General features: G+C 52.5%; 1 protein-coding gene across 1 annotated transcript in view; it reads left to right on the top strand.

Annotated features, from left to right (window-relative positions):
- TTLL4 (tubulin tyrosine ligase like 4) overlaps positions 1-12938 on the top strand; it is a 45961-nt gene that overhangs the window by 12815 nt on the left and 20208 nt on the right. The window contains exons 2-5 of the mRNA XM_065413219.1: positions 3892-5341; positions 8337-8449; positions 10400-10463; positions 11457-11581. Of these exons, the coding sequence (XP_065269291.1) occupies positions 3978-5341; positions 8337-8449; positions 10400-10463; positions 11457-11581 (1666 nt within the window). The 5' untranslated portion in view covers positions 3892-3977. The remainder of the gene's footprint in view (positions 1-3891; positions 5342-8336; positions 8450-10399; positions 10464-11456; positions 11582-12938) is intronic.

Below are 12938 nucleotides of genomic sequence, written 5' to 3'. Positions count from 1 at the left end.
GGAACTTGTGCTAAACTTAATACACTTTCTGCCCACCACGTTCCCAAGTATTCTAGTGTCCTTGTACGTGAATTCCTGCTAACGGTGTAGTGCAGTTAAAAAGAGCAAGGCTCCCGGGTGGTGAAAGGTAAACGAACGTTTGGGAATTAATTCAACCTGTTAATTCTGTTCTGTCCAGGTTCTTCTTTCGTCCACATCACCGCAGTATCTGGGCACTTTCCAGTCATGCATTAAACCATGTGACTAACATCTGTCCCACGTGCGCCCCCTCTCCCCAGGTGTGCACAGGGGAGTGTGTTGGTTTGGCAGGGTTTGGGTTTTGCGGGTGTGTCTAATATAGACACTGCTCTGTTTATCTTGGTGGAATCTCCTTTTGGTATGGCTGCCAAGAAAAGTGCCCCCCCAAAGGAATGTCCAGCTCCGTATAAGTGGTTACAAGTGGAGGCAGGCCCCCAAAATGGTGAGATTGGCTTAAAAATCATGAAATGTTGCAAGACTGTATATTGGGAGCGTATTTCGTCTTCTGGTTTCTGAGGGCTTGTCTACCCTGAAAACGCTGTAGCGGCACCGCTGCGCTGGTGTAGGGCTTCAGCATAGACACTGCCCACGCCGACGGGAAGGGTTCTCCCGTTGGCATGGGTAATCCACCTCCCCGAGCAGCGAAAAATCCACCCCCCTGAGCTGACCTAAGTCCCCATGTAGACAGCACTAGGTCAATGGCCCATCAACCGTTGGTAAACGGACCTTATTTTCTAACGTAGACCAGGCCTGAGCCTTCAGAGCACACTCAGGTGACATGGTCAGGCTCTTCTCTGCAACCAGGAGGGTGAGAAACTTGAGAGTTGAGATTGTCACATAATCATGACTCCAGGAGTTGGGTCTTTAAGGGAAGCACCGCGACCTCAAGACCTGCGCGCAGGAGTCAGGAATGCTGTAAACTCAGGGGGGCTAAAAATCAATGATTTTTTTTATTTAAATCGGATTTTTTGTATAGGTTTTTACTCAAAAAGCATTTTATCTAAAGATAGTTTTAATTAAAATACATTATTGCTCAGATATCTCATGGAATAGGGCTTATACATTCTAATTCTATAGTATGAGACAATATATTCATGTCATGTTTAAGAAAAGTTTTGTAAATGAGTTCCAATAGTTCATGGATTAAGAACCCAATCTTATGGGGTTCCAGGGGCTTCTGTATAGATTATTTAGGGTAATCTTTCAATCTACCCAATGGGACTCAGTGCTCAGTCTAGAAGATACCATCAGAGATGCTTAGTTTTGCAGTTCTCAAACTGGATTTGTATCTCCAGAGATAACATGCTTGTTAACAGCAAAAATGTTTTTAAATAAATAAATAATATATAGAGGTGAGAAATAACAGACCTCAACCCTATTGTCCCTCTGCAAATTTGTGTACACAGAGTCAATCCCTTACCTCTCTCTAAAAGTGCAAAGTTTCAAAAAGTTCAATGAATAGAAGATTGTTGGGGGCGGAATAGATCTGGACAAGGAGAAAAAGTCTGGAGATAAATGTGAGAAGCAAGGGACATATGCTTGTTTTGTTGAAATATTATGTTTGCTGTTGAAGAAAAAAATCCAGAATACTTAATGTTGTTGTTTTAGTTAAATAAAACAATGTGAATGTCTGTCTGGTGATGTTCTTCTCTTAATAGAGTATGGCAAGAAAATCCTCCAAATATTAATGATTAACCTGTTGAACTGGAGATATTTCACCTCCCAATGACTTCATAATATCTGCTTCAATTACCTTTGGTAAATGAAATAACCAAACAATCATTCATTTTCTGATATAGCTGTAAAACTAATCTGAAAAGTTTTCAAAATAAATCACTGTTTAAAAATGTATAGCATGTACCTTCTAAAAATGAAACCTACATCTATCTCTGAGTTGTGAAGAATATGTATGTGATGAACTGGGACTGTTTTTACTGTGATCTTTGAATGCTGACAGGGGAGTGTGGCTAGGATAGTCTGCATTGGGGAATGGGAGACTGACCAACGGAGAATACCTGAGCATGTAACATGAGAACCCAGGAAGGAGTTAGAGGCCAGGTAACACCTTTGCCCTGGAAACTGAACAAAGGCTGTGGGAGGGGTCGCTGAAGGCAGAGTCTCAGGGCTGTTTGGTGAGGTGGCTGGGAGGCAGAGAGTGCTCTGACCTCCCAAGGGGGCTGGGGTGCCCGAGGACTCCAAGATGGACCTAACTGAGGGGTATCCGGTTGTCTGTGCCTGCAAGACCTGTCTTGGACTGTGTCACTGTCATCTAAATAAACCTTCTGCTTTACTGGCTGGCTAAGAGTCATGGTGAATCGCAGGAAGCCGGGGGTGCAGGGCCCTGAGTCCCCCAATACTCCGTGACAATGTATTAAGGTTATAACAACCATCAAGAATGCACTTTTATGTAGAAAACCATGATTAAATCGAGTCTTCCTGACTAGTGATTTAAATCAAATCCACCCTGTGTAAACCGGACAATGTTCGAAGGGGTTTGGCTGTATTGTCCACCAGTCTTGAGTCAGGCTTTTGTGCGATGTCTCATCTGCTGACTCATTTCGCTGTGGCTGTATTTTTTTGGCAACCGGATCTGTTCTTTTATAGCCGCTAGTGAAACTGCAAAGCAGCAGTGAAAAGGGGCTTCTCCCCTGGACTTGGCTAAGAAAGAAAAGGCTTTTGTGTGGGCAGAGCGCTTTCAAAGGCCTCGCTGAGCTGTTCTTCGCAGCATCCACTTTTGTGCGAGAGACCAGCTTTTCCTTTGACTTTGTGTCCAGGCTAGAGAGAGCTTCCGTCTCTGAGAGTTCAGAACTAAGACCAGAGCGTCTCTGCCTGCTTCCCCTCTGTCCTGGGAAACATCTGAGCTAGCTCCTGGGGGAGCTCCAACAGCCAGTCCTTGAGCAGGGGTAACACACTGAATCGGCCTGGCTGCATGCACATGGCTGTGTGCAGACCCAGGGGAGCAGTCAAGCCACAGTCTGTGATCTAGGTGTCGTTTTCACTTCAGCAATAGTGTTTGTTCTAAAATTGCCGTTCTCATCAAAAGGATGGGTGGCAAACTCGCTTTCTATTTTGGGGTAGCAGAGTAAGTTGTACACCGGCTTCTGTGGGTGGGGATGGTATAATCAGTCTGACATCCACGGTCTCTTTCCTAACGGTGGGGTAGAGTGTGTGTCGCTCATACCATGCTGAGGGTGACCCCTGAATTTTCCAACTAGTTTCCTGAGATTCTCCTACCCCCATCACCTGAATTCGAAGAGCGTGTTAATATTTTGTAACCAGCCTTGCATGCGGGAGCCCTCGGAATAGACAAGGTTCCTCTCTTCCTGGTTGGATTTCTCTGGATCTCTTCTGTAGCCTGTGTCCCAGGGGAGTACCAGGGTGCGGGGAGGGGATGAGGGTGGCATCAGCTGAGGTTTTAGCTAGCCTGTTTTGGGCATTAGAGGTGAAGATCAAGGCCCCACAGGTGGGTTTAAGCTAGTCTCCTTCTCAGTCCTACACCTGGCTGGGGGCTGAAATGTTGCTGTGGGTGGTCACTCCCTCTTGGGCATTTGCTTTGTAAACTGCAATCAGGAACGTCCCCATCTTCCCGCTGAACGTTAGATGCGGCCTTTCACCCGAGTGTCCCCTGTGCCCCAGGAAACGCAGTTCACTTCTCACTGGGATGCTCGGGCAGGAGGCACCATCGGCTCGCTCTGCAGTGTGGGGAGGGGGCGCAGCCGTTGATAGGCAGGGATGGCTGGAGTCCCCTCTGATACTGTAGTACTGTCCATTGAGCATGCACAAAGCTCACCCTGCCTTGGGGCTGGGCGGGGTGTGATTGCCAATGGTGCAGGCTGCAGCTGAAGGCTTTTGCTTACTGTGTCCTTGCTGCAGGCTGACAGGACCCTGGAGAAGATGATGGCGAGACCGCCTGAGTCCCTGTTCTGAGTCAGCCCTTGCCTGGTGTGCTATGGCTCTACATGGCCTCTGCAGGACCGGAACACTATAGCATAGGCCTCAAAGGGGGAAGTAACTTCCAGCTCCCCGTTCCAGCTGCGGCGAGACCCCCCGAGAGCCAGGCCTGGTTCCTCGCTCAGCAGCAGGTGAAGCCCATCTGGAAGCTAGGGAGAAAGCATGTGAGTACTTTCCAGGACCACAGGCCAGTCCACTCAGGGATCCCTCCCCAGCGCGCCTGCTTCTTGTACCCAGCCTCCTTATGCAGCAGTCACCTGAGTGACCGGAGCCTGCCCCTCTCCCGGTCCCCGCCCCATCCCTTCCCGGACCGCGCTGGGAGCACGTTGCTGTATCGGCGCTCATACTTCAGACACAAGCCCTACCAGCGGCTCGAGTCCATCTGCTTACGGTTCAGTGCTTCGGAGAGCCGACAGCTTCCTTTCCCATCCAGAGGGCTCCAGGCTGACCAAGGCATGGCATCCTCGGCGGTGGAACCGTTCCCCCGGCCAAGTGCGGCTGGGGAGCAGCCCGGCTCGGGGGGGAAATGCGCTCCTCTAGGCTCAGGTAAACAAACGTCCAGCCAGTACAAACCAGTGCTAAACAATAACTCCTTCCTACGGCCAAACAGTGCTAAAGTGCCTTCGCTGCAGTCGCCAGAGAACAAGAAACTGAAGAACACCCCTAGGTCTCCGGCGATATCTTGGTCCCACTGTGGGGGGACCGGGGACGGCTCCTCCATGAGTCTGGAGAACAGATCTGGGAAAGGCAACAGCCTCGCGCTGGAGCAAGCCACCCCCGGGCCCCGCCTGTCTCCAGTTCAGCCCAGCGCGGCCCTCCGAGCCGAGCGAACCTCTTGGCACTTGGAGGACAGCGAGAGCCGGGTGCAGACTTTAAAAGCCAAGGAGCGAGAGATCCGGCTCACAGAGGCTGTGAGGAAACTGAGCGGGAAGGTTACCTACAACGAATTTGGCCGCAGGATTGAGACCTCCTGCCTCATGAACACGGGCTTCCAGTACAACCTATTCAACAGGAACAGCCGCTGGAAACAGCATCTCCTCGCCCAGCTGAGCCCAAAAGAAACGGCCGCCCCCTTGAACTTGGAGCTGGGTAACCGGTGCCTGAGCGGTAACCTGAGCCTGGCTGGCCCCAACAGTGCCACCGTCTGCACTAAACGAATCAGTGTTCGCCTCTTAGCCTCCACTTCTGACTCTTTGGACCCCAGTGCGCCCTGTCGGACTGTGAACTTCCTGGCCCTGAGCAGTGGAGACCAGGTGGGGAAAACCGAGCCAGGCCACCATGCCGACATCTCCGCAGTAGCAGCTCAGATGTCCACCATCCAGCTGAGCAAAGATGCGAAGTGGGAGCAGGCCGCTCCCCTGAGAGACCCAGAGTGAGTACCATGGTAAAAGTCCTCTGTGATCTCTCCTTTGTGGGGCTGGGGGGCCAACTGGGCTGCCGCGGCCTTGGTGCCCCTCTGCATGTCTCAGCAGGCATAGCCCGTGTTTCTCTGTGTTCTGAGAGCCAGTCCAGATTCCCACTCGGGGGTGTGGATGCTTCTGGGAAGCCGATTGCTTGAGACTGCAGCAGGTTACCTAGGAGCGCTGCTTCCACGTGCCACGATCCGTTACAGCTGTCCAACTGAGGGAAGCCGTGTGCCCCAGACGGGGAATCAACCAGCATGCCTGGCTTCTGTCCCTGGTTCTGCCCCTAACTCCCTGTGTGACCTTGAGCGAGTCTCTTCGCCGCCCATCCGTGCCTCGGTTTCCCCATCTGTCAATTATATGGCCTCCCCTTTGGGAAGAGCTGTCTGAGTACTAAGTAGGTATCACTGCTGCAGCATGGCATTAGGCAGCGGCCGGCTGGCTCAGCGTTTTTTTCAAGCACTAATGCCTGTGTGCGGGGCAGTTCCCTGACCTGTACCAACAGCCCTGTGGTGCAGACGGGGTTGGTCTCCTGTGCTAATAACAAACATTTAGACAGAGGCGACTGTTTAATTGGGCCTGCTAAAAATGAAGGGGAAGTGCCCTGAGCTCTGGAGAACCTGTCTCTGCAGGGATGAATGGCAGGTGAGCTGTCAGGTATTGGGTAAAGCTTCGTGACTAAATCGAGATCAAAGGGACCTCGCTCCCTTTGCAGCTTCCCCTGTGAGTGATCTGCCAGGCTCCCTCCGCTTCCCGTGTGCGGAGGATGTTCAGCCTCTGCAGTCAGGGCCTTTTGCCTGTCTTTGCTGCAGTAAGGGGGTTCCTGGAGCTGTTTGCTTAGTTCTCAGGACACTGGTGCTGAAACGTGTCTGAGAACCGAGCACATGTGTCTCAGCGCCAGCCCGGTTCTGAAGTGGCAGCGCTCACCCGTCCCTGGAAAAGCACAGCCAGTTTCAGACCCAGCTCTTCCACTCGGGCTGCTCCTGCAGTCGCAAAGGATCCAGGTTGGTGTGTGCAGTGCAGCAGACCAAACCTTCCCTAGGGACTGAGCTGGCCTTGTGCGAGCATGGAGGTGACATGGGGGGCCCGGAGGGAGGGGGTTGGACCGCAAGTGAGGAATGTGAGGGGGAGAGGAAGATCTCCCAGAGCAAGGTTGTGGTACCCAGCAGCCCTTGAGATTCAGGGGAAGGGGCTCTGTTTCCGAGTGAGAGGATGCCAGGAGACGATGCGGAGCAGGAAGGGATTTGAATGTCTGCGGGGGAAGAGGTGGAATTGAGTTGAATCTCCAGAGTGCTGGGGCTAGAGAGAAGGGCAATAAATAATCCCAGGCGTGTCCCCCACGGTGTGCTCGGGTGTCATGGCCCACAGTTAGCAAAAGGAGTTCCCTACGTGTCACGCAGAACAGGTCTTAAAAGCCTGTTGCCCTCCAGCATGACCAAGGTACAAGTGTGACCGGTTGCCCCCCTTTAAGGTGCCACCTGATGTACTGGGATACCACTGAACCCGCCTGTTCTGCCAGCCTGGGCCCCCTTTAACCTGTCTTGCTGAGCCAGGCTCTTAAGCCTCCTCTAGCGCACACACAGGCTGGGCCACACCCCGCTGCAGAGAGACCCAGACACTGAGATCAGCTCTGGGAAGACTCAGCTTAAGGACTTACCCCAGCACTCAGGTGCCCACCTCCCTCGGAGTGCAGACCCGAAGGGATATTGTCTTGCGCTGTATAGAAAAAGCTCCACAGCGCAAACTCCAAAAATTCGCCCTCTGCCTCACTGTGAAGAGAGGTGTGCACAACTTCTTGCCCCCCCCCCCGTTAGAAATGGCACAAACTGGGTTTAATAATAAACCAAACAAATATATTAACTATCAAAGGCAGATTTTAAGTGATTATAAGAGAGAGCAAACAGAAGAAAGCAGATTACTAAGCAAATAAAACAAACACGCAAACTAAGCTTGATTCACAAAGAAACAGGTTACAAAATGTAATTTCTCCCCCTAAATGGTGAATTAGGCAGATTGCAGAGAGCCTTGAAAGCCAGGAGCACTGGCCTGCAGCTTGGAACTTCAGATGTTTTCACTCCCAAGCTGGACGCCCTCCCAGCCTGGGCTCAGCTCTTCTCCCCCCTGTACAGTTCTTGTTTCCAGGTGTCCCCAGTGTCTCTTTGGGCAGGGAGGCAGGGGAGAACCACGATGGTGTCTCTCCCCTGCCTTATATAGCTCTTGTGTATGGTGGGAGCCCTTTGTCTCCCAGTGGGAAAACACTAGCATACCAAGGGGTGTGTCCAGTACCAGCTGACTCAGTCCCATGTCTCTGCAGGGTCGTAGCAGCCATTACTCGCAGGCTGTTTGTCCACAGGAACACTAATCCCTTTCAGTCCATTGTCTTTGCTGATGGGCCATCAGCCTTGTCTGGCTTTTCCATTGTTGTACCTGAAGGGCTAGTTGTGGGTGTCACCAGAGTAGCACATCTGGAATACAGATACGTGGTCAACATTCCTAACTTCAGAGACAGCAATGATACAGGCACATGAATTGGATAATCGCATTCAGTGAATCAGAACCTTTCCAATGATACCTTACATGAGCCATCTGGCATAAAGTACATCTTACTTATGCCATATTCATATCAGAGCCATATTTCTATGAGGAATATGGGGTGTCATGTCACAACAAGTATCTTGGCTCCCGAAATGTCTCTTGAAGTGCTGCCCCTGTGTCCCCTCCTCTCGTCTGAGTCTTGTAGGTGCCCTGGGGAGCTGTGTAGCAAAGATAGAGGGGGCAGCCATACAGCCCCAGGTGTCACGCTCTAGCCGCCCCTGCCTTGATGTAATATACATCAGCCCAGGCACGCGGCGGAGATCCTTCTTGAGGGCTGCTGAGATGCCTCCGTGGTGCTGTGATGGAGACAAGCCGCGCGTGCTGCTGCATGGATGGACTTTACTCTTTGTTGAATTCCTTGTGTTCCAGGGCGGCCGTCAACCTGCCCCTGCTCGACCCTGGGGAGCCCGAAGCTGATGCAGAAGAAGAGCTTCCGGATGGCTTGGAAGACGGCTGCAGTCAGGATGAGGAGGAAGAGGAGGGTTAGTGCGGCTGTCCCGAGGAGAGCTGGGGGGGGGGGCGTGACTGGGGATCGGTGAGTGTGTTGCGAATTATACCTATAGGTCACGTGCAGTTCGAGTCTAGGCTGAGGCACAAGAACCAAGTCCACAACTGCAGAGAATTACAGAGATAACAGGTTTATTACACTCGAGTGTGGTGCCCCCCTGCTAGTCAGGAGGGGACCCAGAATGCAGGTTACACAGAGATTATATACTTTTTAGCAAAGCATGCTGTCCTCGTGCATCGTAAGTCATAGCCAATAAACTTTTCCCTTATCTACCACCTATCCCCTCTAGGCATGCTGCCCGTGCTGCTTAATGCTGCAGCTGCTTAGGCATGCGGCTAGCTTGTTTCTCAACTGCTGCCCTTATCTTCTTGTGTCCAGATGCCTCCCCTTCTCCCTCCTAGTACATGGAATGCTTGCTTCTAACTAATAGTGGGCCTGAAACACAAAATGGAGTTACATATGCTGTTTTCCCTTAACAAGTGGTGCTCTCCTCGCTTTCCAAATGAGCCAGCTGAGGACGCTCGTCTGGGATGTGGAGAGCTGGGTGTGAGCGAGGCCATGGCTCCTCAGGAATGTCTGACCCAGTTCCCCCCCACTGAGCCCTCTGTTTCTCCAGCCTGGGCTCCCTCTGACCCCGTGATGCCGTGACAAGCTGCAGTCCCCTCCAGGAGTTGTACTCACACAGGCGGGACACACCAGCTGCAGGTGCATGAAGGCTTCTCAGCCACTCAAGAACTGACAATAGAGTGAGGCTCGAGCCAGATTACCCCCAGCTCCCAGCCTAGGACCCCGGAGCTGTACCGTTGTGCCCTGGTCAAAAGCCTGACCAGTGTCTGAGTTATTACCCAGCTCGCCACTTCTACAAAGGAAGTGGACATGCACCAGCTCTTGTTCCTGAGCTGAGATTTTTTTCCCCAAGCACTTCACTGAAACCACACTGTTTTACCTAAAATATAAAACCGGTTTATTAAGTATAGAAAGAGAGATTATAGGGATTATAAGGGCTAGCAAACAGATCAAAGCAGATTACCTAGCAAATAAACACAAACACAATCTAAGCCTAATATACTAAATAGGATTTGAATTAAGCAGTGTCTCACCCTGTCAGATAGTATAAAAGTCCACCAAGGTTTCATACGTAGGCAGGCTTCCTTCTTTCCTGTCTGGGACCAGCACTTCCCCCAGGTCCGTCTTTGTTCCTCAGCTGTTTCCGGGTGTGGTGTGGGGAGAGAGGCCCCCGGTGATGTCATTACCCCCTTTTATAGCTTATTCCATATGGCGGGAACCCCTTTGTTTAAAGCCAAGCTGCCAGCCCATTTTGCGGAAAAATACAGGTACCAAAATGAAGTTATCAGGTGAGGCTAAGCCTTTCCAGGGCCCCTTGTCTTTGCTGATGAGCCATTAACTTTGGATAGTCCATTCACAATGTGCTGGCTAGGCTGAATGCAACCCCCCTTGTGGGTGTTACCCAGGAGCAAACACCTAAATACGTGCACATAGTCAGCATTCATCACTTCAGATACAAAAATGATACATGCATACAAATAGGATAATCCTGTTCAGCAAACTGTAACTTTTCCATTGACACCTTACATGACATCCATTGTACAAGATATAGTCTAATCCTGTCACTGTGCTGTATGTGGGTGCAGAGTGTCACAGCGGTATTTCGGATTCTCTGCCCCAGAATTAGAACTGGTTTGTGGCTGGGTGTAGTTCCAGGGCCCTGTGGGGCATTGAACAGGGATCCTTTGAAACTCCTGTGCGTATCCACCTGGCCAGTTTCCTGCGATCGCTTGGGGGCGGCGAGGGAGGCTGTGAAGAGCATTGGTGGCCCTTGGTTTTCAGACTCTTTCCCTCATCTCCAACAACATCCCTGGGAGACCCCAGTCCTTGTCTAATGTAGTCTCTCCTCCTGCTCCAGGCGAGTCGGACAGCTCCTCCGTCACAGGCTTATCGCCCAACGGCTCTGTGGCTCTAATTTCCAGGTGAGTTGCTCCAGCAGAGGGGTTGGCGTCTCAGGCAGACGCTTGGCTCCTTGGCAGAGGGGAGCCATTTTGGTTTAGGATACAGAGTACATGTAGTGACCGGCTTTCAAATCCAAGGCAGCTGATTGGAGACGAGGGCTTTCTGTCCACCGTATGGACCAGTCTGCAAATACCTTCAACGAGAAACACCCGTTCGCTAGCCGCAGGGTAAAGCCCCTGTCTTCAGTTCGCTCCCATCCCTTCATTACTCCTGGGTGCAGGTTGGGATTTGCCCCAGCTGGACTTAGTTGCGGCTCTCTGACAGCTGCCTGGCCTCTGGCCAAGGAGCTGGGCTTGCGAGGCACCTCGCTCCAGCGTCTAGTGGACCAGTCTGAATGTCACAAACGGCCCACGTGCCTGGCCCTGCTTGGCCCCTGGGCTCCTGCAGCAGGGAGTGACTACGTCATGGAGCCGGCACCTTCCTCTAAGCCCTCAGAAATGGCCCCCTGGCAGGGAGAGGGACGTTTGCTCTGACACCGCCTGTGCGGCTAAACTGGGCCTTGCGCTCCAGGTAACGCGAGTGTCACTTCCCTGCGGTTGGCTGATTGGGAGGGCTGGCTTTGTCCTGTGCTGGCAGCTGGAAAGGGGCAGATCTAGGGACTGCAGGTCACCTTGGGTAGCTTCCCCCTCCAGTCAGGACAATGGAGTTCCACCTGACCCTTCCCTTTCTAGCAGCCAGGCTCCCTTGCTGCCCTGGAGCAGAAGCTGATCTGCTCAGCCTGTCCCTGACCAGCCTCAGGGCCTTAGATCCCTTCCTGATGCCTGTTGCATCGCAGAGTCTCTGAGCCCATGGGAGTGAATTGCAGGGAGCTGGTGTTGAGAGAGGCTGCCGGGGAGCTGTACCGGGGTCTGGCTTCCTGGCAGGCTGCCCGTTTCTCTGGACCTGTTGTCAGTGCCTCGTCTCTTGTCTCAAAACAGCCCAGCCTCCTCACCCTCCCTCCCTTATTTTTCCAGGAATTGTCTTGAGTGTTTGACCCAGCCGCTTGAGGCCCAAGAGCGGATCCTCAAACCAGCTCTCATATGCAGTTTATTCCCCACCGTGCCTCCAACCATCTACTTCAGTACTCGGGACGAGAAAGGTGAGCTGGGTTTGAGCGCCTCTGAGTGCCGAGAGCAGAAAGGGGCAGGAGGTGGAAGGAACAGGAAGTCGCGGTGTGCTGGAGTGACTGTTGGAAACGGTAATGCAGGCTGGGTGCTCCCTTCTCATCCCGTGGTAAAAGAACAAGTAACCCCCTCTGTGAAATTAATGGAACGAACTAAAATAGCCACCCCCACCTCCTTTAAGAATTAACCTGTGGAACTCCCTGCCCCATGTTATTGAGGCAAACAGGCACGCAGGGTTAAAATACCCAAAGGGGTTGGAAATGGCTGTGGTGAGGTTGGAGAGGGGGAGCCCTCGGGGTGGTGCCAAGAATACAGCTCTCCCCCTTTGCAGAGTTAATGTCATTCAAGGGGGTCTTGCTCCTTTCTCTGAAGATCTGACGTTTCCAGCTTCCAGAGGCTGCTGATCCAGAATACTGGCCGGTCAGTGCTGAGATCGCAGTCCCTAGAGCGGGTGGCCAGCCTGGGGCTCCGGAGCCACATGCGGCTCTGCAGAGATTAATATGCGGCTCTGCAGAGATTAATATGCGGCTCTGCAGAGATTAATATGCGGCTCTGCAGAGATTAATATGCGGCTCCGCAGAGATTAATATGCGGCTCCTTGCATAGGTGCTGACTCTGGGGCTGGAGCTACAGACACCAACTTTCCAATGTGCCGGGGGGTGCTCACTGCTCAACCCCCTGTTCTGCCCCCACTCCACCCCTTCCCCCAAAGCCCCCGCCCCTTCCCCCGAACATGCTGTGCCCTCCCCCTACCCCCCAGAGCCTCCTGCGCATGCAAAACAGCTGATCATGGCAGGCGGGAGGCATGGGGGAGAGGAGGAGGGGCTGGAGGGTGGGGAGCCAATGGGGGGCTGCTGACGTATTACTGTGGCTCTTTGGCAATGTACATTGGTAAATCTGGCTCCTTCTCAGGCTCAGGTTGGCCACCCCTGTCCTAGAGTGTTAGCCAACGGGAAGAGAGCAGGTGTTACACACACTGGTGGGCAGAGCTCTGGGGTAACTGGCAGCCCATCTCCTGCTTGGAAGGTTCCAAGGGCTGTAGTGGGCTTAAGAACATGGAGAAGCTGTCTGCAGCCTTCCCGGGGCACTTTGCTACGAGGGTCTCCGGCACTAGATGGATTGGTCCGTTTGACGGAAGGGACCGAGCCCTGCTGGGTGGTGCTCTACCCACTCGATTCCCTTCAGTAATCTCCCTCCATTCTGTGCCCTCCTATAATAACTTGACCTGCTTGAGCTTTAAGTGGTCTGAGCTGAGCACAGAGCTCTCCTTTACCTTTCCTCCCAGACTGTCAATCAGCTGACCCCGATTCACCCATCAGTATAAGCTTGTAA

This window comes from Emys orbicularis, chromosome 11, assembly GCF_028017835.1.
Source record: "Emys orbicularis isolate rEmyOrb1 chromosome 11, rEmyOrb1.hap1, whole genome shotgun sequence".
NCBI classification, from domain to species: Eukaryota; Metazoa; Chordata; order Testudines; family Emydidae; genus Emys; species Emys orbicularis.
The sequence above is the reverse complement of the archived record's forward strand: the minus strand, read 5'-3'. Positions and strand labels throughout refer to the sequence as shown.